This window comes from Ctenocephalides felis, unplaced genomic scaffold (assembly GCF_003426905.1).
Source record: "Ctenocephalides felis isolate EL2017-DRISC unplaced genomic scaffold, ASM342690v1 CF-g0.4_SCAFFOLD_01170, whole genome shotgun sequence".
Taxonomy (NCBI): Eukaryota; Metazoa; Arthropoda; class Insecta; order Siphonaptera; family Pulicidae; genus Ctenocephalides; species Ctenocephalides felis.
In genome coordinates, this window is record NW_020537324.1 from 78,545,783 (window position 1) to 78,569,294 (window position 23,512).

A 23,512-nucleotide genomic window follows, 5' to 3' on the forward strand; every position below is an offset into this window, starting at 1 on the left:
AATAGGAATCGAATGTTTTTTAAACCATTCAAATCGGTTGATCCGTAAGCCCGAAAACGTGGACGAAAAAATTCGGACATGCAAAACACACACACACAACCATTTAGTTTCTGAAGTATACCCCTTAAAAATGTTCAGAAACCTTCAAAACGTCGAGAAATGCAAAAATTTTCATTTTCGATTTTCGGCTCATTATTATAACTTGCCATACGGGAATTTTTTAAAATCTATTAAACTAATAAAGATAATAAACTGTAAATCACAACTTCAGGATAAATAGTTAAAAGCTTAAGTTAAAGCTGTAATAAAGTTGTATTACCAAGTTATAATAACAATATCTGTTTTTTTTTTTTTCTAAAAACGATGCTTTTATATAATATTTATTTAATACATGAACAGGCACATATTCTCTGACTCGAAGTATAAACATTATTTACATTTTTTTTACTATAAAGTAAAACAGCACTCTTTCATGACATATTTAACAACTTCAATCAATTATTATTTTTTTTAAATATCTGGCCTTCTTACAATCTAATTATAAGGAAAAAAACTCAATAATAAAATTATATTGCAACTGTTGCAAGTGAATTAATTAAAATTATAATGTTAAGTGTTTGCAAAATCATTTGCAATGTAAATGAACTTTTGTATCGGAGCAATGTATGACAAATAATATTTATTATATTGTACGTACGGAGGAGAAGGAGGAACTCTAGTCAATTCAAGTTGGTTCATATATCACTGAAAGGTATAATTTCATTATTCTTGTTATATTAACAATCCTTCAACAAAATTTACTTTAACAAAACTTTTTTCACTTCGCGTTTTAAGCACATTTTATTAATTGGCGTCACCGTAATCGCGGTCTCCAATGTTGATTCTGTCTTGGGCGGCTGTGACGTTGAAGCCGAGGATTCTGCTGTCCACCTTTTGCATTTTGTTCTTCTTCGACTTCTTGCCTTTACCCTGGGGGAAAAAAATAGTGATGATGTATATATATATATATATATATATATATATATATATATATATATATATATATTGGGTTGTCAAATATCTCGCTTCCGCTTTTTTGCTATTGGTTTATAATACAAAAAGGCGGAAGGGAGATATTTGACAACCTAATATATATATATATATATATATATATATATATATATATATATATACATTTTTGAAGTAATGCGACTTGTGAGAAGGTGGCGGTTAAACGTTCAACTAACCAGTTCTAAGAGGTCTTTTAATAATTAATATTGTAACATTCTGTATTATGTAATTTCACTATATATTGCAATTTTGTATATATATTAATTGTTATCCATATTGTAAAATAATTGTATTTTTAAGTTCTCTTGAATGAAATCTGTGGGCTATATATTTAAATAAAATAAATAAATGGACAAGTTTTTTAAAATCTATTTTTTTTCTCCTAACTCTGAAAAAGGACTTGGCAGATCATCTCGTAAAAATATATTGTTTTAGAAAGAAAGAACTCTACTGACGACCAAATTTTAGAAGAAAAAAAACTAGCAAAACCTCGACAAAAGTACTCTACTGACGAGCAAATTGAGAAATTAAGAAAATATTATTTTAGAAAAAAGCTCTACCGACGAGCAAATTTAAAACTATTAAGGTATCATTTAGGAGAAAAAAACTCCACTGACAAGAAAATTCAGAAATTAGCAAAATCTCATTCAAAAACGAACTCTACTAACGAGCAAATTAAAAAATATTATGATATCATTATAAAAAAAAAGTCTACTGATGATCAAATTTTTGAAAAAAAAACTCTATCGACGAGTAAATTCAGAAGATAGCAAAAAATGTCAATAAAAAAGAGACTCTACTGACAAACAAATTCGAAAATATTAAAAAAAAATATCATTTTAGAAAAAAAATAACTCTACTAACGAGCTAATGCAAAAGTTAACAAAATCTCGATAAAGAAACTCTATTGACAAGCAAATTAAAAAAATATTAATATATCATTTTACAAAAAAAAAGCTCATCATTAATCATTTAAAGGTAAGATCATTTTAAAAGCATAAAAAGAACTCTACTGACAAGCAAATTCCGTGCCTTAAGGCAAATTGGTGGAACTTCCCGTACCAAAAATTATTATTTTTTTTAAAAACTATTAACATTTTTGAAAAAAAATTATTTCGAAAAAATTAGATTTTTGAGAAATTATAAATTTGACAAAATATTACTTTTTTTTAAAAAAAATGTTTTCTTTATTTTGACATATTTTGGAAATTCTGAACTTGTTTTCAAAGCAATCGTACTGCTTTAACTGCATAGAGCCGAAATGTCAAAGCGCGCAAGCGCCGCGTCGCCGTCTAACGGATAAACATTGGTACGGAACCCATAGGAATGTAAACAAAATTTATACTTATTGTTAAAATCTCTATAAAATATCTGATAATTTGATGTGCATATGTCTAATGATCATTTTTGACCGCAAAATGACAATTTTTTTTACTTTTTTCATTAGATCTCCGAAACCGCTAGACCCGCCTTCATGAAAACTTGATCAATTCTTCATCTTGTCAATACAAGTAAAATGTTTTTTGAATTATTCAAATCGGTTGATCGGTGTTCCCGAAATCGTCGACGAAAATTTGTATCCGTACACACACACACACACACACACACACACACACATACACGCATACATCAATTTTTTCTAAGGTATGCCAAAATATTCAGAAACCTTTTAAACGTAAATATATATAAAAATTTTCATTTTCAATTTTTTTGCGATTACTATAACTTGCCCTACGGGAAGTTAAAAAAACAAAAAAACACTTCTTCAAAATTTGGTCTCAAGAATGACTTGAAACGCATTTTCTCGCCTTTACAAAGTTAAAGAAAACGCCACTTCTTCGCCACCTTTACAAAGTTAAAGAAAATACCAAGTTGACAAATTAATTTCCACACCATACTACTTATTTTCAATTTCACAACACCAAGAAACAATTGAATTTGTTTTTTTACATCTACTACTACCTCATGAAACTCTGATCCAGGATTAACGGCTGGTGCAGGAGAGCACATATCATCAATGTGTGCAGAAGCCAAACGTTGCTGATTTCGGAAACGGGAACGCTTCTCCAAAAACTGCTTCGAGAAATCAATAGCCTCCTTGCTATCACCTGGAAACACACAACCACAAATACATTAATAATTAATTTAACAAATAATTTCAATTTTATTTTTATGAGTTTAATTTTACGGCGCTGATTCAAGCCTTATTATAACATACCTAGATACGTGCGTATATAGTCCTTAACTTCAAAGGGAGAATCAATATCACTCAAGAAACTGATAAATGTAGGCGCTGAAAGTTGTAAAAATAAAAAAATTCAATTAATTTCTGTTAAATTTTGAAAGACCCGGGATGAAAAGGGATTGGTATCACAGGTAGTGTTAGAACGAAATATCGAGTACTGAGTAAATATCGATCCTTTGCGGTCGATAGTGAGTACTTTTGCTATCGATTTTTTATCTCAATCTATTTGCCAATATCGATTCTTTTCGTCGATAGTACTCGAAAAGAATCGAGACCAACTATTAACACCACTCATTGCCAAATGCAAAGCAATAGTCTCTCTAGGTGGTCATAATTGTTCAAAGAAGTGTCAAAAAATGATCCCGAAGGGTCATTAGTCTCAGAATTTATTGCTCAAAAACCCAAAATCAATATGACCACACTAATGAATAAAGATGTTTATTTATTACTCTTATGTAAAATGAAAAAATAAAATGATTTAAAGAACCTTAAATGTTTTATAAAAACATATTCAACAATCGAAATATAATTATTTCGAATAATAATACTCAACCATTTCAATATACACCTAAGTCTGTTTTTACACGGTCTTTTTGTACACGGTTTTGATATAACACGGTTTGAAAATTGAATATATTTAATTTTTTTACACGATTTTATTCCATTTAGCACGGTTTGAAATTTTATGTACTTAAATTTTTTTTGTCAAATTTAATTTTTGCGAAGTATGTTCATATCACAAAAAAATATAGCGAATTATGATGACGACAGCAATTAAATTTATGTTGTTGTATTTATGATTATCACTTATTCTATTTTATTTTATTTTTTACCTTAAAAATTGAATAACCTATTCTTTTCGTTCACGACATAGTTTTTTAGTTCCTGAACTTGCCTTACATTTAATTTATATTACTTTTAAGATTAGAGTGCATATATTTTTTATTATTAATTACTATGCTTGTGAAAATAAGCATTATATATTTGATTTAATAAAATAAACATGAATTCTTGTTCTTAAAAATTCTTGTTTTTCACTAATTTTAATAGGTTTTAGAGATTAGGAACAAATCATCCATTTTTGTATAAGATCAATGTCTTTTTTTACACGTTTTTTTTTACACGGCTTCTTCTGGAACCAATCTACCGTGTAAAAACAGACTTAGATGTATTAGTATTTTGCGTAAAAAAGAATCGAAATAGAATTATTTCAAATAATAATATTCATCAATTTCAATATATTAGTATTTTGTGTTTATTATATTTTAAAATATAAATATATATTTTCTATATATAAGGTTGTCAAATATCTCCCTTCCGCCTTTTTGTATTATAAACCAAGAGCAAAAAAGCGGAAGGGAGATATTTGACAACCTAATATACAGAAATGGATGAGTATTTTTAATTGAAACAATTATATTTCGATTCTTTTTTACGCAAAATACTCATGTATTGAAATTTTTGAATATCAGCATGCAAACATATGGGTTTGAGTTTCTCGGAACCATTTAAACTTTAAATCCCATCGCTCCAAAGAGATGTTTTTCAAGTGCCGAAATATTATTTTGACCGTCATTAAACTGAATGTTTATTGCTTTCCAAAGAGCTTCATATCGCACTTTTATGTAAACATGTAACGGCTTTTTAAAGTTGCATGCTCGCTAAAATTATTCATATAAAAATATTCAACAATTATAAAATATTATTTTACTTAAAAATATTAAAAATATTATTGTACTTAAAAATACTTAAAAATGAATACAATTGCATTTTGAATATAGTATCAGATTATTATATTGTTAACTTCCCGTAGGGTAAGTTATAGTAATCGCAAAAAAATCGAAAATGAAAATTTTTATATATCTTTACGTTTCAGAAGTTTCTGAATATTTTGGCATACCTTAGAAAAAATGGATGTATGTGTGTGTGTGTGTGCGTAGTGTGCGGATACAAATTTTCGTTGACGATTTCGGGAACACGGATGAAGCAATTTGAATAATTTAAAAAACATTCGATCCGTATTGATAAGGAGACGTGCTAATTAGTTTTTGGCGGAGGTAGGTCTAGCCGTTCCGAAGATACGGGGCAAAAAGTGCCAAAAACGGTACCTCAGTTTTTAATAGAACGGAGCGTCCGATTTTAATAATTCAAAAAACATTTTACTTGTATTGACAAGATGAAGATTTGATCAAATTTTTATAAGGGCAGGTTTAGCGGTTTCGGAGATATAACGAAAAAAGTAAAAAAAAAATGCCATTTGGCGGTCAAAAATGATCATTTGACATACGTGGTCTGTTCAAAAAGTACCCGGAATTTTCGTTTTTTCAAAAAAATATTTATTTATTCGTCTACATTAATGTGGTCCCCTTCAAAGTAGTCCCCCCCAGATATAATACACTTATGCCAGCGTTTTTTCCAATTTTCGAAGCACCCTTGATATTCACTTTTTGATATGTCCTTGAGCACTCTCAGCGATTTTCTTCAATCGAGGAAAACCGCCGTCCTTTCATGGGTCTCTTCAACTTTGGGAATAGGAAAAAGTCACACGGAGCCATATCTGGTGAATTTTTGCACTTTGTTACACTTTATTTCATTTTTTACGCAAAATTTAATACAAATTCTTTGACTTTTCAATTCTTCCATTGTAAAAATCGCCGAGCTCAGAAAAACACGTCGAACCTTAGCGACTACCACAGACAAAGTAAACAGTGAATATAGCTGAAAATTTCATCATACTTTAGGGGCATGTATACCAACACAATAAAATAAAAAATTTTGACAATCAGACACTCCAGACCCGCGAAATTTAATTATTAGTAATTCCGGGTACTTTTTGAACAGACCACGTATGCACATCAAATTATCAGATTATAGAGGTTTTAACAATAAGTATAAATTTTGTTTACATTCCTATGGGTTCCGTACCAATGTTTACCCGTTAGACAGCGACGCGACGCTTACGCGTTTTATATTTTGTCTCTATGCATTTAAAGCAGTACGATTGCTTTGAAAAAAAGTTCAGATCTTCCAACATATGTCATAATAAAGAAAACATTTTTTTTTCAAAAAAAAAAAAGATTTAAAAAAAAAATATTTAAATAATTTTTTTTTCAATTTTTTTTTTCAAAAAAAAATAATTTTTTGTCCAATTTATAGTTTCTCAAAAATCTTATTTTTTCAAAGTAGTTTTTTTTCAAAAATGTTAATCGTTTTAAAAAAAAATAATAATTTTTGGTACGGGAAGTTCCAGCAATTTGCCTTAAGGCACGATGCCCTAATTGCCTTAAGACAGAATTCCATTTACAGCTAGTTTTAATCAAAAATACTCAACTATTATAACTTGTATTTTTTTTTTAAAAAGATAGAATTTGAAATTAGTATTGAAAAATTACTGTTAACATTTTACAATATTGAAAATGATTCTGACTTAACACATCAGATACAAGCAACAGAATTCATTCTAATATTGTGATATGATATTTAATGAGTTTTAGATCTTTCTTGCACTTATGTTTGATTTTGATGAAAAGTACTCAAAATTCGCTATTGAGTACTATCGATACTTTCGCCACGATTTTTGTTTGGCATCGATATTTTGATTAGATACTTTTTAAAGTACTCAATATCGATCTTTTGCCTCGATACTTCTAACACTAATCACAGGAACGTAGGAAGGAACACAACATGCAGCACCCTAAACCAGAAACCTACCTAAACACAATTTTAAATAAATAAATAAAAATTTCACTTACCGTCGACGGTGCTGTTTATGGAGGACATAGCTTTGGTACACCAGTTGGTAAATTCGTCTTTGTCATTATTCTTCTTTTTCTTGTTATTAGAATTGATGTTATTATTGACAGCGGTGTTCTTGTCTTGCTTCGATGGCACAGAGTTCGTCTTCTGGTTACCATTGTGATTGACGTGATTGGCAACAGCATTGACCTTATTTACAGATTGGTTTTTGGGGCTATTTTGTTTGCCGTTGGACTTGGCTTGGTTTTTGTTTTGGGCAGCATTCACAGTTGTTGGGGGTTCATCCCAGAAACCTTAAAATAATAAACCAAGGGGTAAGTAAATGTAATTTTGAACCAAATTTGGTTTAGTGATTAATTTTTATACCGGCATTGGAGCTCCAAGCAGTTGATGACCAATTCAGAGATGAAGCACTCGACCAAATGCTAGGGCTTTGTTGAATCACAACTGGTGATTCACGTTCTCGTTGCTGGGCTGCTAAACGATCAGCAGCTTGTTGCTATAAACACCCAAATCACATTTACATTTAGTTACAAAAACCTAAAAACAACCAATAGTTTCTTAACATTTACCTTGGCCATCTCTTCAGCTTGAATTTCTGCCAAAGACTTAACTTTGCCAGAATTCTGTGGTTTCTGGTTAGCCCATTTCAATTGCATTGCAGAACGCTCATTTGCAGCCGCCAACTCCTAGGAAAATAATAAATAAAAATTGACTGACAATGGAAATAAGAAGTTCCGATTAAAAAGATTAATATTACATTACATTATTATTATTATAAAATTTATTATTTAAAACGTTACATTAAAAATAAAATGAATAATAATATTAATAAAGTGGATAAAGTTTCGAATTGTAAATAAAAGATGGACAGAGAGTATTTTTGCAGTTTTTGTAATATATTTTAAAATTTTGTTGAAAAATATAGTCATTATAATACATCTTTAAAATGCTATGAAAATTCTCTTTATGATGAACAGGTAACACAAGTGTTAGACATTTTATCCAGTTTTTGCAAAATGTCATAAAATTTGGTTTGCAAATCTAAAAAGCTAATTCTCTAGAATACTTTTAAACTATAATATCGTGTCGCTTTTATTGAAATATTGAAAATAAATACCTAAACTTCGACAATAGTTTCGACATTTTATTGAACCATTAAAGACATTTGGTTGATTTTTGCAAAATATCTCAAATATTTGTTAAGAAACTTATATTTTTCTGTAATTCAATTAAAAGCTAACAAAATCCTCTAGAACACTGTTAAGCTATAATATCGTGTTGCTTCTTTTGAAATATGAAAAATAAATACCTAAACATTGACAATAGTTTAGTAAGAGAAGCAGCAAAAGACATTTCACTAGTTTTTGCTGATATCTCTAATATTTGGCAAAAAACTTATATATTACTGTATATCAATTAAAAGCTAACTAAATCATCTATGATGCCATTTAACAACAAATGTTGCCTTATTAAAATTAGGTAAAATTTTCAACTTTCAAGTTTAATATATAAAACGGGAAATAGAACATATTGTCAGTTTTTACAAAATATCTTGAAATTTTCTTAAGAAACATGCAAGTTATACATAATAAAAAAGCTAATAAAATTCACTATAATATTTTTAAATAATAATATCGTGCCACTCTTGTTGAGATATTTGAAATAAATACGTAATCTTTGACTTTGAACCAAAAAAAAGGATTCTACTGACGATCAAATTTCAGAAAATACAACTCTACTTCATGAACAAATTCAGAAATTAGCAGAATATCAATAAAAAAAAAACTCTACTGACGAGCAAATTCAGATATCAGCAAAATTTAGAAACTATTTAAAAAATTTCATTAAGGGAAAAAACGAGCTCTACCGACAACCAACCAAATTCTGTAGAAAAATATTTAAATGTTATATTAGAGAAAAAAAATGAAATTAAAATAAAGTTCAAACTCAGAAAAAGAACTCTACTGACTAGGAAATTTAGAAAAAAAGCCTAAAAATTCTTACCGAAGTCAAATTTCGGTCACACATATTTATACTAACTTTATTGACGTACGATTCAGTAAAAAAAAACATTTGCCAGCTTTTCAAAAATATCTTTAAACTTTGTTAAACAATATAAATTGTTCGACATAATAAAAAAAGCTATGTTAATATTATAAAAAATACAGTAAATTATATCCATACATTTTCTCTATACTCATATATGTTAAAGATTTTGAAAACGATCTTATTTGCAAATTTAATTTAAAAACACACATTACTAAATAGTATAAAATACCCAATAAACTAGTTGGGCGCTAAATGTTAAAAAAATGGCAGTTTTTGAGAGAACTAAGCATCCGATTTAATTGATTCAAAGAACTTTCTGCTTGTTTCAACAAAATAATTTGCTTTTGGAAAAAAAATTTTGTTTCTAGTTTTTTTTTCAAAAAATATTTTTGTAATTTTGGATTAAAAATTCAAAAAATTACCCAAGCTAAGCACAGTCTAAGCGCCACTCTGGTACAAATGTTTACCCAAGTGCGTTTAGACTGTTTATGTACTGGAGCACTTTTCGAATTTTGTGAAAACGAAAACTATTGAAAAATGTGAAAATGCCGCCAAGCTAAGCACAGTATAAGTGAAAATGTCGCACAGAATTATTTGCAAATGCGTTTAGACTGTGACTATACGGGACCACTTTTTCAATTTTGTGTAAATTAGGCAACTATTTTTTTTTTTTGAAATTGAATTCGAAATGAAATGACGATTGTTAATGTTATGAAAATAAATTGATTTATTTATAATTTACATTTGAGTTGGTCAGATAAAACGTTTAAAATTTCTCGAATATTTCATTACGGTATGGGAAGTTCAAGCAATTTGCCTTAAGGCACGATGCCATGCGCCCCACTAGTTAATTTGTTTTATAATATAAAATAGCAGAATTTTTTTGTAAGTATCTTAAAACTTTGCTAAAAAATATATCTATTATTATATAATATAAGATTATTAATTTACCTGCTCCCTGAGCAAAGCCGCCTGCTGGCGCATAGCCAATTGCTGCGCTTGCTGTTCCTTAAGTTGTTCGGCCTTCTTTTCCTTTTCAAGTCTCTGAATCTCGGCAAGGCTCAGGCTGCTCACAGAATTCGGTGATGATTCCGTTGAAGGCCTCCATGGTGCTGATTTGTTGCTGCTTGCCATAGCAGCAGCTGCTGCGGCGGCGGCGGCAGCTTGCTGCTGCTGTTGCAACTAAAAGAAAGAAAAAGGAATTATAAAAGTATGATTTTTATTTATTACTAGCTGACATGGCAAACGCTGTTTTGCTAAGTAAGGTATATTCTAAACAATTTCTAGAGAATCAAAAATATTAATACTTTCTGTGTATAAGGATGTGTTGTTTGAATGCTATATACATACAATGAGGTATTATCACAACAATAAACCCCATTAGTTTGTCTATAAGTTGTCAATACAATCAAACTGGAAGTTTTATACACTTTCTATAGAAAACATAGTATAATCCATCCAAGTCTTTTCTGGTCTTTCGACTTATTGATTAAGTTTCAAATTTTTCAGATTCTTTTTGGATTCTGGATTTTGTGTATAATTGTAAATAATACTACTGAACTTATACAAAATGTTCAAATTTCTGCGAGGAGAGATATAAAATGAATTAAGTATTTCTTCTTTGACCTGCTTTTTGAAAAGTTTCAAGTAACATTCAATGAATTAAAGTAAATTTAATAAAAAGTATATATGTAGAGCAGGGCGAGGCACAAAGGTCCAATTTGACTTTGAGCAAATATAAACTATATTGTGAAAACCATAACAATTATATCACAACAAATGACACATATTAAACAAACAATCATCTGACTACGTTCAGTAAAACTGCCTTCTACTTCATCATTGTAGAAATGTGCTTTTTTGATGTCCTTCAAAAATTTGTTATCTATACCTTTTTATCCCATAGACGGGGTAACTTGGAACGGCCAGATGGCAAACTGGTCTAATGTCTTATTTTAATTTTATAGGTATTTTACAAAATAATTATATTTTTAACTAATGCTAAAAAAACTACCAACGGAAGAAAATACTTTTATTATGAATTTTCGAAGATTACCGTTTATCTCCCGATAGCAAAGTCATAAGAATCAAGATTATAGCTGGTTATACATCTTTTTCCCTCTACTTTCAAATATTGTTTTTAAACAATGCTTAACTTTACTGGTTTTTAACACATCGGTGGTAGACCTTTTGATAAATTCTGGGAAATTATAACTAGGAAAATGTTATTCGACAAAATGTCCATTTGATCGTTACCAAATTTAGGTTCAAAATTGAAATAACATAAATAAAAAAATAATATAACCTAGAAAATGTTTTATAAATACCAATGTAATTACACAAATGATATCTTTCAGAGCACCGTGTTTGAGAAAAATATGCCAAACAGTACATTTTCATATTAACATTTCAAAAAAGTTGATATTGTTGAGTTTGTAGTAACACTTGCGGCCCTATTACATGATTTTACTGAATTGCAAATTGATAGCTTTTTTGTAAGAAACATGTGTGATTTTATATTTAGATATTAAGAAATAACATACTAAAATTTTGTAACTCTAGTATAATGTTTTATATTTTTAAATATTTTTCAAAATACTCATCAAATCGTTGATTTGCAACTACATATTGCAAGAGTGCATATTTTACAAAATTGAACATTTATAGTTTTTGTTAGAAACATATGTGATTTTATATTTTTATAATTGAGTACATATATTAGGTGATAACATACTAAAATTTTATAGCTCTAGTATAATATTGTATATTTTGAAAACATTTTTCAAAAGTGCTTCTCATATCATATCCAACCGTCGTTTCGCAACTAATATAAATAGAGTATGCAAGTGTGTATTGCAATTTTTTAGTTTATTCTGTTAGAAACATATTTGATTTTATATTTTTATAATTCAGTACACACATTAAGAAATAAAATACTATAATTTCATAACTGTATTACAACGCTTTATATTTTTAAAAATATATTTTAAGCCGTCAATTTGTTTACGTCAAAACGTTTACTAACGTTCATGTACGAACAAAACTACTTACTTCAATTTAATCATTATTAAATAATATTCACGTAAAACATCCTATTAAACGTAATTGAACATCATCTGTCAAAAATGTTTGACATTTCACGTATTAGCCACCGTCTATTGTTTTATTCAAATTACGCTTCTACAAAAATTTTCAAATTAAGAATGTAAAGTTTCTTACTAGCCGTTTTCGACTTTTACCGAATCATTAGATCGAGTGCTCCATTTTTATATATAAGATTAATTAATAAGTCTCAATCCTTACTTGTTGTTGCTTCTTGGCTTCGGCCGCAGCAGCCTTCTGCCTCTCCTTTTCCCTTTCCTTCTCGCGTTCTCTCTCCTCCTCAAGTTGTCTCTGTCTCGCTTCCTCCTTGGCCTTCTCCTGCTCCGCCTCCTGCTTCTTCTTAATACTCATTTCGGCTTCCTGCTTCCTCTTTAGCTCCGCCTCTTTCCTCTCCTCCTTCAGCCTTCGCTTCTCCTCCAATTCTCGCAGGCGCTTCTCTTCGGCTTCCCGTTTCGCTTTGGCTTCCTGCTCCTTCTTTTCGCGTTGCTCCTGCTCCTGCTGCTGTTTCTTTTGCTGTTCGGCCAGTTGCTGCTTGCGCTTTTGCTCGGCCTTTTCCTTCTCCTAAATAAAGGACATAAATAGTAATAGAATGTTAACCTAGGTGTAGGGCTTACAATACCGATATTCCGTGATCCTGGACGACTTTTGTCCGGTATTCAATACCAGTATTGATATAAAAATACCGGTATTTCGGGATTACCAGAATTTGGTTAAAAATTGAACTTACGCAATACACCTACACAAATTTTACATTGTTTATGTGTATTGCCGACTCAATTCAGCCGAGTATTGAATTGTTAACTTCCCGTAGGGCAAGTTATAGTAATTGCAAAAAAATGGAAAATGAAAATTTTTATATATCTTTACGTTTCAGAGGTTTCTGAATATTTTGTCATACCTTAGACAAAATGGATGTATGTGTGTGTGTGTGCGTGTGCGTATGTGTGTCCGGATACAAATTTTCGTCGACGATTTCGGGAACACGGATGAAGCGATTTGAATAATTCAAAAAACATTCGATTCTTATTGATAAGGAAACGTGCTGATTAATTTTGGCGAAGGCAGGTCTAGCCGTTCCGAAGATACGGGGCAAAAAGTGCCGAAAACGATAACTCAGTTTTTAAAGAAAACCGAGCGTCCGAATTGAATAATTCAAAAAACATTTTACTTGTATTGACAAGATGAAGAATTGATTAAATTTTCATGAAGCAGGTTTAGCGGTTTCAGAGATCTAATGAAAGAAGTAAAAAAAAATGCCATTCGGTGGTTAAAAATGATCATTAGACATATGCACATAAAATTATCAGATATTTTATAGACATTTTAACAATAAGTATATTTTTTTTTACATTTCTATGGTTTCCGTACCAATGCTTATGCGTTAGACGGAGCGTGGCACTTGCGCACTTTGACATTTCGTCTCTATGCAGTTCAAGCAGTACGATTGCTTTGAAAAAAAAGTTCAGAATTTCCAAAATATGTCAAAATAAAGAAAACATTTTTCTTTTCAAAAAATTTGTTGTCAAAAAAATTTTTTGTTTTTTTAAAAAAAGTAATTTTTTTTTTCAAAAAGAAGTAATTTTTTGTCAAATTTATAGTTTCTCAAAAATCTATTTTTTTCGAAGTAATTTTTTTTTAAAAATGTTAATCGTTTTTAAAAAAATAATAATTTTTGGTACGGGAAGTTCCAGCAATTTGCCTTAAGGCACGATGCCTTAATTGCCTTAAGACAGAATTCCACTTACAGCTAGTTTATACATTAGATACGATAACTACCTAATGAATAGAACCCATTTATAAAAATTATTATTCGTCCACGTGCATTGTCCTCTTATCTTATTTATAACTAATTGGTATTGGTATTTTGCCTTGAGGCAAGTTACATGAACTTCCCGATATGTGTAATTAATCGACTTGATCAATAAAAAACAAATTAATTTATGAGTGATTAGAAGTAAACGAACGAACACGTTAACTCGGAGTATTTTCTAAAAGCAAATTTTCAAGATTAATAATTTTTTATAATTGAGCCAGTTTTTTGTAGGACTTTAATTGTTTAGTAGTATGTTCATTAAGACCAAGTACTCTATCGTTATACCAAGTAAATCGTCTAATTTAAATTTTAACAAACGTCAAAAAAACTACTCATTTTCTCAAACTTTGATAAATTTTTAAAATTAAACTAATTGTCGTAAGGCCGTAATATTGTAGTAAGTTCTATAAGACCATGATATATATCGCCAAAAAAAGTTCCATTAAAATCGGCTCCAATTTTTTTTTTCAACAGTTAATTACAAGAAAACGGCTCGGTAGATTTTCACCTAAAACTAATCAGTATCATTCTCAACTAATATCTTTCAAACAGTTTTTGATTTTTCAAAATCAATTCGGTAGTATGAGGTTAAATGTAGGCGAAAAGTTTAACACTTTTTTCAAATTACAAAGAAACGGCTGGGCATATCGTCGCACGATAGTCCTCATTGAGATACATCAAATGGCTTTTGAATTTCTGAAATCGGTTCAGGAGTTTTTGAGAAAACGTCGATCAAGGATTTAATTTTGACAAATGCCAAAAAAAAAACGATACTAATTTTTGCAAACTTTGACGAATTTTTAAAGCTAAACTCATTGTCGTAGGGCCGTAATATTTTAGTATGATCTAGAAGACTATGGTATCTATCGCCAAAAAAATAATAATAAAAATCATCGAAAAAAACTTTTTTAACACTTTATTACAAGAAAACGGCCCAACCAATTTCTACCAAAAACTAATCAGGTCGATTCCCAACCAATATTTTTCGAACGGTTTTTGAATTTTTAAAATCAGTTCAGAATTGCGCGCTGAAACATTGAACATTTTTACACTTTCACAAAGAAAACTGCTAATCACAAAGAAACGGCTTGGCCGATCATTGCGCGAAACTGATAAACGTGTTAGTCCTTATGGAGTTTCATCACATGGCTTTTTAAATTTTTGTTTTCCAGAAAACGTCAAAAAATATCGAAAAATCGAAATACGCGCATGCACACAGAATTGACAGGTCGACAAAACAAAATTAGCAAATCGGATTTTTCCGCAAAAACAAACTGTTCTTTCGAAAAGTTTCTAAATTCTAACATTCTTAACCCTTACCTCGGCTTCTTTCTTCGCCTTAGCCTTTTCCTCCAATTCCTGCTGTTGCTTTTTGGCCTTTTCCTTTTCCTTCTCCTTATTTTTCAAAGCTTGCTGTTGAGCCTCTTCGATCTGTCGTTTTTGCTCCTTTTCACGGATCTCTTTGTCCTCAGCCTCTTTACGCTGCCTCAACTGCTCCTCTAGAATCTGCTGTTCTGTCTTCATTTCTGGCTTTGTAATCTGACAATAAAAAAATGTCATGATAAAAAAATTGTAGATGATGTAGGATACAAAACATAATAATAATAGATTAATTAATAACAAGTTGAATCAATCTCACAGTTTGTCATATTGAATGTCAACATCAGATGTCAAATCTTATAAAATATTTTATAAATATCGTCTTTAAAAAACAAATTAAAAAATATTGTATTTTTAAAATTATTACAGGATCGACTTCAGGATACTGTTTAATGTTATGGAAATGGTGCCATCTTATATTTGTTTTCCTGCTGTTCCAGTGAATTAATTTCATATTCAAACAAAAGATTTTTACTGTGACAGCCAAAAAGTGACATGCACTGTCAATTGTTCAAACTGATTTAATTTTGAACTGACCGGCATGTCCCACATAGATCCTATGCTGCTGGCAGCAGTCCAACTCGGGTTCCAACTTGCAGCAGGTGCTTCACTCGTCTGTGGCTTGCTGTTTGCAGCTTTCGAAAAGAATTGTTTGAACATGGATGTTATATCTTCGCCTTTATGCTGATCTGAAGTCTGACTGAGCAGAGACTCCGGGGTACTGATGGGCGGTGGAATGTTCTGATTTAAAGCCTGGAAAGAATAAATTTATTAACTACTAACAGCCTTAAGGCAAAGTGTTAAAAGTTTGAGTTTTTGATCAAGATTTTTAGACCCCTTTTCCTCTTTATGATACTTGGTGATATTTAAAATTACCGCCCTACCCCATAAAAAATTACGTGTATTTTTAGTTGCGAGAAGAAACTGTATTTTTTTTTAAAAACACATGAATTTAAAAAAAAAATCAGGTAACAAATAGATACACGTTATATCTTACTATACCCATCTCTCCCCCAACGTTATATTTCGTGATTTTTTTGTCAAACCCTCCCTCTTCTGTAAGAACCTCAATAAAAAAAATATTTTTTTTTATCTTCTATATATATAAAAATAAGTCAGTTTTTCCTTCCTGACGAAATAACTCCAGAATGCACAAACCGACTTCGACAATTTTACATTAGTTGGAAAGGTCTCGGGCTCCGCAAGGTTTATAGCTAAGAAAATTAGTTGTGCATGGCATCGTGCCTTAATGCAAGCTGCTGGAACTTCACGCACCGTAAATAAAAATTCGAGTAATGACATTAGTGAGAATTGTCAGAATTATGCTTGGTTAAGTCAACGAGCAATTCTTGCCGCAAAGAATAATGATGTACACGCCCTGAATTTCACCATTCAATCAAAAATTGCTGGCGATTTGGTGACATACCAATGATTCTGACTGGTTTTCCGTTTGACTTCAAACGATTGCAATATCCAGTTCGCCTTGCGTTCGCAATAACAAGTTGCAAAGCCAATCGCTTAGTGTTTGCGGGATAAATTTCAAATAGATTATTTAGAAAATCATTGTTTTTTACATGGGCAGTTATACGTTGCCTGTTCACGAGTTGGAAAACCATCCGCTTTGTTTGTGTTAACGTCAGACCAAAAAACAAAAAATGTAGTTTACCAAAGAGCACTTCAATGAAACGGATTCACTTTCATTTACTTAGAGAAGTTCAACTAAAAAACACTTCATTTTTGTAATCGAAGTAAGTTCATTACTGTTGTATAATAAAATCAAATTTTTCCTTTTCAAATATAAAACATACAAAAAATTTCTTCATCTTTCTCACGAATCCATCTGGTGGCGAAACGGAGTTCGTCGGGTTTGCTAGTATATATATATTTTTTTTGAAAACTGAACAACTTACCTTTCTTTGCTAACTTTGAAATTTATTGAAAATTATGAAAACTAAATAATTTCGAAAATTTTGCAACCGAAGACATGCCTTCCCCAAAAACTAAACATTTCTTATCACCGTCAACAAAATCAAAATGTTTTTTGAACAATTCTAATTGTATGATCCGTTCTTTCAAAAACCGCATGACTCCGAAACCACTACACCTGCCTGACCAAAAATTTAGCCAATTTTTCATTCCGTCAACACGAATCGAATGTCTTTTGTATCATTCGAATCGGACGCTCCGTTATCTCAACGACTGAAAAAGCATTTTTGACTCTTTTGTGGCTTCGAATTAGCTGAATCTGCCTTTGCCAAAAACTAATCAGTATATCTCTTCATCAATAGAAATTGAATATTTTTTTAATTTCCCGTAGTAAGTTATAGTAATCGCAAAAAAAACGGAAATGAAATTTTTTATATATCTTTACGTTTCAGAGGTTTCTGAACATTTTGGCATACTTTAGAAATAATGGATGTATGTGTGTGTGTGCGGATACAAATTTTCGTCGACGATTTCGGGAACACCAATTAACCGATTTGAATAATTAAAAAATCATTCCAATCATTTTGATAAGACGTGCTGGTTAGTTTTTGGCGAAGGTAGGTCTAACCGTTTTGGAGATACGGGGCAAAAGGTGCCAAAAACTAACTCAATTTTTAAGAGAACGGAGCGTCCAATTTTAATAATTAAAAAATCCTTTTACTTGTATTGACAAGATGAAGAACTGATTAAATTTTTGGGAAGGCAGGTTTAGAAGTTTCGGAGATTTAGTAATAAAAGTAAAAAAAAATGGCAGTTGGCGGTCAAAAATTTATCATTAGACAAATGCACATCAAATTATCAGATATTTAATGGAGATTTTAATAATGTGTATCAATTTTGTTCACATTTCTATGGGTTCCGTGACATCGTCTGTCCTAGAAGGCGACGCGGCGCTTACGCGCTTCGATAATTCGTCTCTATGAAAAATTTCTAAAATATTTTAAAATAGTAACATTTTTTTCCAAAAGTTTTATTTCCCAAAAATGTCTCTTCAAAAATTTAAAATTTCTCAAAAATCAATTTTCGAGAAATATCTCATAAAAAGTTCTCAAATTATATTTGCATGAATTGTAAAAATAATTCACATTTTTTCAGATAAACATTTTTTTTTAATGCTTAGCACTTATAGATAACTTGTATAAATGTAAATAATACATGAAATATTAAAAATTAATTTAAAAAAAAATTCTAAACGCATTATTTTTTTCACTACGCAGTCATTTTGACTGTTTTAATTTAATTTAATTCGTCTTTGATAAAAAAAAAAAATTATTCATTTTTCATTTTTTTAATCTTGATCTTAATTTAATCTTTTTTAATTAACTTCCCGAAGGAGAAGTTTATGTTTTCATCAAGAAACCCGATTCGCTAATTGTATGTTTTCTCGACGTTTCAAACCATTCTGAATCGAATGAGACCAAATTTGGAAAAAGTATGTGTGTGTGTGTGTGTATGTGAACAGAATTTTTAATTTTTGGTACGGGAAGTTCCAGCAATTTGCCTTAAGGCATGATGTCATACACCACTAGTTTAATCATTCAAATCGGTTGATCCGTGCTCTCGAAGTCGCGAACGAAAATTTGTATCTTTATCGAAAATGTAATAATACAACAATGACAATATATTTTTTCTAAAAGTATTAAAACAAAAAAAAATCTTTCTATTTACCTGGTGATGCAAAGTTGAAGCTGTGATATGATTCGAGGAGAGATTATTAAGATGGTTCATTGCACTAGGCATTGGGAATCCAGCCACTATATGTCCCAGCGCTGACGGCTTTGTTGGATCAAGTAATGGGGGCACCTGAGAGATGAGGTTACCAGTTTGTTTCGTCTGCAATAAAAAAAAAATAGATTAGTAAAACAAAACATAACATTTTGTATTATATTTTATTTATTTATTTTGAATATATAGCCCACAGATTTCTTCCAAAAGGACTCAAAAAATACAATTAATTTACATAATGAATAACAATTAAAATATATACAAAATTACAATATATAGTTATTAACATAAAATGCTTGACATAAAATTACATATAATGCAGAATGTAACAATATTATTTATAAACATAATAAGATAAAATAATGAGATATTTGAAAAGAAAATAAAAAGGTTAACTTGTGCAGATGGAGATTATTCGATTATTAGGTGAAGTGTTGTGAATATCTATTTCATTATTAAAGTTAAAGTTAGAGGACATAAGTAAAATATGCGAATTTAAGAGAGAATTAGATTTACGAGTAGAGTATGATAATTGAAAAATAATTGTGAACGCGTAGATAGCCTTGGAACATTAAAGGATAGTTGGTTAAGAATAAGAGGACAGTCTATAGAATTATTGCAAAGTTTAAATAAGAACATAATTGTACAGATAAATCGACGTGAGGCAAAAGAATGAATACCAAATTCTTTTAATAAAGTGTTGTGGTCAAAGCCACGTTCAGGGTAAATTTTATATGTTTTATAATGAAGATATTTCAGAAATTTTCGCACCTTCAGAACCTTCTCTATCGCATCAGAGTTGTTGATTTGATGAGGATACCAAATAATAGAACCATATTCTAATTTTGAACGTACAATAGAATAGTACATGCTAAAAACTGCATTGTTAGAATTGAATTCTCAGTATCAAACCTGAAGATTTATGTGCTCTATTACAAATATCATTTATATGATCTGTGAAAAACAAACCAGAATCAAATAGAACTCCTAAATCTGAAATTTTATTACATCTATCAATGCTGGTGTTAGAAACTTTATAATCAAAATGTATTGGAACGCGCTTATGTGAAAAACTAAGAATCTTGCACTTTGATATATTTAAATGTAATTTGTTCTAGACACACCAAGAGTGGAAAAAGTCAAGTTGAGACTGAAATAATAAGCAGTCATCAATAGAATTTATTCTGAGATATAGTTTGAGATCATCTGCAAATAATAAATGTGGACAGCTAATAATATCAGATATGTCATTAATAAAAATAATAAATAGTAGTGGACCAAGAATGGATCCCTGAGGAACACCTGAACTAATATTTTTCAATATTGCTCAAGAAACCATTAAGGTAGACAAACTGTTTACGATTATGAAGATAAAACCAATATATATATATATATATATATATATATATACAGTAGAATCCGATTAGTATAACGCCGGATATATTGACAACCGCTTATTATGACGTAATCGCACTAGGAAGTTTGGCTTCCATATGAAATTCCTTAAAAAAACAGCTGTCTAGTCGAATATATTGACATCGCTTACATTGACATGTAGCTTATAATGACCCATTTTTACAAAAAATTATGTCCAATTATAATGACCAACATGATTTTACATGATGTGGCCAAGTCTATGAAAGCAATTGCTATGTCTTTTGTGCACAATAGCACCAGGGACTGCTTTTACAATAAAATTATGTAAAGAAATCAACCCAAAATTACTCATTACTTACATTTAAAAATCACATTTGTATGTTTATGGGCAGGGTAGATCAATTATTAACGATCCACCACGGATATCTCGTAAACAAATAAAATTAGATTTTTTTTAACAAAAATATTTGATAGTAGAGGGCAAAAAATGTATAAATTCATAGCCATCACATTTATTCTTATGACTTTGCTATCAGAAGATAAGCAGCACATGAGTGGGATAAAAATGACCAGCAGAACCTTTACTTTGGCAAAGGTGTAAGCAATAAAATAGTAAGGTTTTAAAAAAAAAACAAATTTACAAGAGATTAATTAAATAAATTGTTGTTCTGGCTCATCTAATGAATATTTCTGACCAATAGCAGATCAATGTAATATACCGTATTATAATCTTTGTAACAAATGTACCCACAGAATTAATATTGTGCATTGGTTCAATAATGTAGCATAAAATCCCTTTAAAATTTAATAGAAGAAATTACATCTGTTTGCCCCCTGGTTGTCATTTAAAAAAATTGCAAAATGAATAATATTTATATAATTAGGAATTATGTGAATTTTTTTCTGTACATAGTTCGATAGATGCTTGTTTGATGTGTGTTATGTGTTGCAAGGTTGTTCATTGGGTTTAGACAGTATAATTACTGACAGTCAAATTGGACCTTTGTGCCCCGCCCTACCCTATGTCAATTTTATTTTATATTAAATTTTAATACATGCCATTTTTATTTTTAATTAAAATGTATGTATAGGTTTTCTTCAGTATGCTTTGTATGACGACCGGTTAGTATGACGAGATTTCGTTGTCCCTTGGATGTCATACTAAGCGGATTCTACTGTATATATATATATATATATATATATATATATATATCAATTACCTGTTGCATTTGAGAAATCAACTGTAACAAAGGATTATGCTGAGGAACCGTTGTAGGCTGTGTTAAAGGTATAGAAGGCGGAACTATTCCCAAACCAGCAGGCACATTAGGTGTTGCAAAAGCATCAGGGAATGGCTGAAATAGATACATAATCATAAAACAACTGTTCTGCAAACAGTGCTTATTATATCATATTATATTTATTTACAATTTGTGCCAACTGTTGCATCAAGACAGCATTCTGTTCCCCAGGTGTCATTGAAGCCCATCGCTCTGATCTGCTCAGGTCTCGCAAAACTTGAAGATGTGCTTCCTGTCTTGCTGCTATCTGTCGACCTAATAGTTGTGCTTGCCGGTACTGAGGTGTTCCAGGAATAAGTGCAGGATTCGTTTGCTGAGTGGTTAAAGGTGACTGCAAACCATTCGAATTGAGAACTGATGTTTCAACCTGGTAAAAAAGATTAACAGATATACACATTGCTCTAAAACAATTTCTATATAGATTTAGATATTACCTTTAATGGTGGCAGCCTGACAGATGGATTAAACGGCACTACACCGCCACAGACTTTAACCAGTTCCCCAAGGGTTGTGTATCGGTCGTCACAAGCTCTTCGTACAAGAAGTTCGTTCGTAAAATAACCAGCACGGTACCACTCCGACATTTCACTGGCCAGGAATGGTCCTTGCACCTCTCCCTAATAAAAAAATAAAAAAATACTGATTAATTTAAATGTAAATACAACAATATAGTACACACCAAATAATTGTAAACATCGCTTTTATAATAATTTGTGTAAGTCACTAGAATAATATTAAAACACATATGCATACGTATACAAAAAATAATCGTAACAATATTTGAAGTGTATTATATTAGAAACTACCGATGACAAAATTTCCATTTCATTTCACAACTCATTCAAGAATTCCTAAAATTCAATTAATCTTGATAATTAAAACACTCCGTAGTCCTAAAATATTTTAACATTATAATTGAGAAATTTGTAAACCCCAATATTAATATTATTATTATATTATCTTAATATTTTTAATATTGTTATTTTGTTATTTTTATTATTTGTCACTTATTGTTTTTTGAGTTTTATATTTATTATTCACAATTTTTTTTTATTAATTATATTATCATTATTAACTTCCCGTAGGGCAAGTCGCAAAAAAATCAAAAATGAAAATTTTTATATATCTTCACGTTTCAGAGGTTTCTGAATATTTTGGCATACCTTAGAAAAAATGGATGTATGTGTGTGTGTATGTGTGTTCGGATACAAATTTTCGTAGACGATTCCGGAAAAACGGATAAAGCGATTTGAATAATTCAAAAAACATTCGATTCGTATTGATAAGGAGACGTGCTGATTAGTTTTTGGCGAAGGCAGGTCTAGCCGTTCCGAAGATACGGGGCAAAAAGTGCCAAAAACGGTAACTCAGCTTTTAAGAGAACGGAGCGTCCGATTTGAATAATTCAAAAAGCATTTTACTTGTATTAACAAGATGAAGAACTGATCAAATTTTTATGAAGGCAGGTCTAGCGGTTTCGGAGATCTAGTAAAAAAAAGTAAAAAAAGCCATTTGGCGGTCAAAAATGATCATTAGACATATGCACATCAAATTATCAGGTATTTTATAGAGATTTTAACAATAAGTATACATTTTATTTACATTCCTATGGGTTCCGTACCAATGTTTATCCGTTAGACGGCAGCGCGGCGCTTACGCGCTTCGATATATCGTCTCTATGCAGTTAAAGCAGTACGATTGCTTTGAAAAAAAGTTCAGAATTTC

General features: G+C 30.5%; 2 protein-coding genes across 4 annotated transcripts in view; both read right to left on the bottom strand.

Moving 5' to 3' along the window:
• Positions 1-510: 510 nt before the first annotated feature.
• Positions 511-16,149, bottom strand: LOC113368145 (GRB10-interacting GYF protein 2-like). 3 transcript variants are annotated; one of them, XM_026609713.1, is made up of 10 exons: positions 15,936-16,149; positions 15,339-15,557; positions 12,407-12,766; positions 10,055-10,285; positions 7,624-7,740; positions 7,418-7,550; positions 7,048-7,344; positions 3,269-3,343; positions 3,013-3,158; positions 511-969 (listed from the first exon to the last, which is right to left on the bottom strand). In XM_026609713.1, the coding sequence occupies exons 1-10, from the start codon at positions 16,056-16,058 to the stop codon at positions 844-846; spliced, it is 1,827 nt and encodes a 608-aa protein (XP_026465498.1). In that variant the 5' UTR covers positions 16,059-16,149; the 3' UTR covers positions 511-843. The 3 variants fall into 3 exon arrangements, with proteins under 3 accessions (XP_026465498.1, XP_026465497.1, XP_026465499.1); XM_026609712.1 differs by having other exon boundaries at positions 3,010-3,158; XM_026609714.1 differs by having other exon boundaries at positions 3,007-3,158.
• LOC113367684 (GIGYF family protein CG11148-like) overlaps positions 16,078-23,512 on the bottom strand; it is a 117,012-nt gene continuing 109,577 nt past the window's right edge. Inside the window, exons 12-15 of the mRNA XM_026609265.1 lie at positions 21,707-21,841; positions 19,053-19,217; positions 17,309-17,321; positions 16,078-16,151 (exon numbers count right to left, since the gene is read on the bottom strand). Of these exons, the coding sequence (XP_026465050.1) occupies positions 16,078-16,151; positions 17,309-17,321; positions 19,053-19,217; positions 21,707-21,841 (387 nt within the window). The remainder of the gene's footprint in view (positions 16,152-17,308; positions 17,322-19,052; positions 19,218-21,706; positions 21,842-23,512) is intronic.

Coding starts and splice junctions, on each gene's coding strand:
- LOC113368145 (XM_026609714.1), bottom strand. CDS start 16,058: ATGTTCAAACAATTCTTTTCGAAAGCTGCAAACAGCAAGCCACAGACG. Junction 15,558..15,935: donor GATCTATGTGGGACATGCCG/GTCAGTTCAAAA, acceptor TTTTATTGTCAG/ATTACAAAGCCAGAAATGAA. Junction 3,159..3,268: donor CTATATACGCACGTATCTAG/GTATGTTATAAT, acceptor GTGTGTTTCCAG/GTGATAGCAAGGAGGCTATT.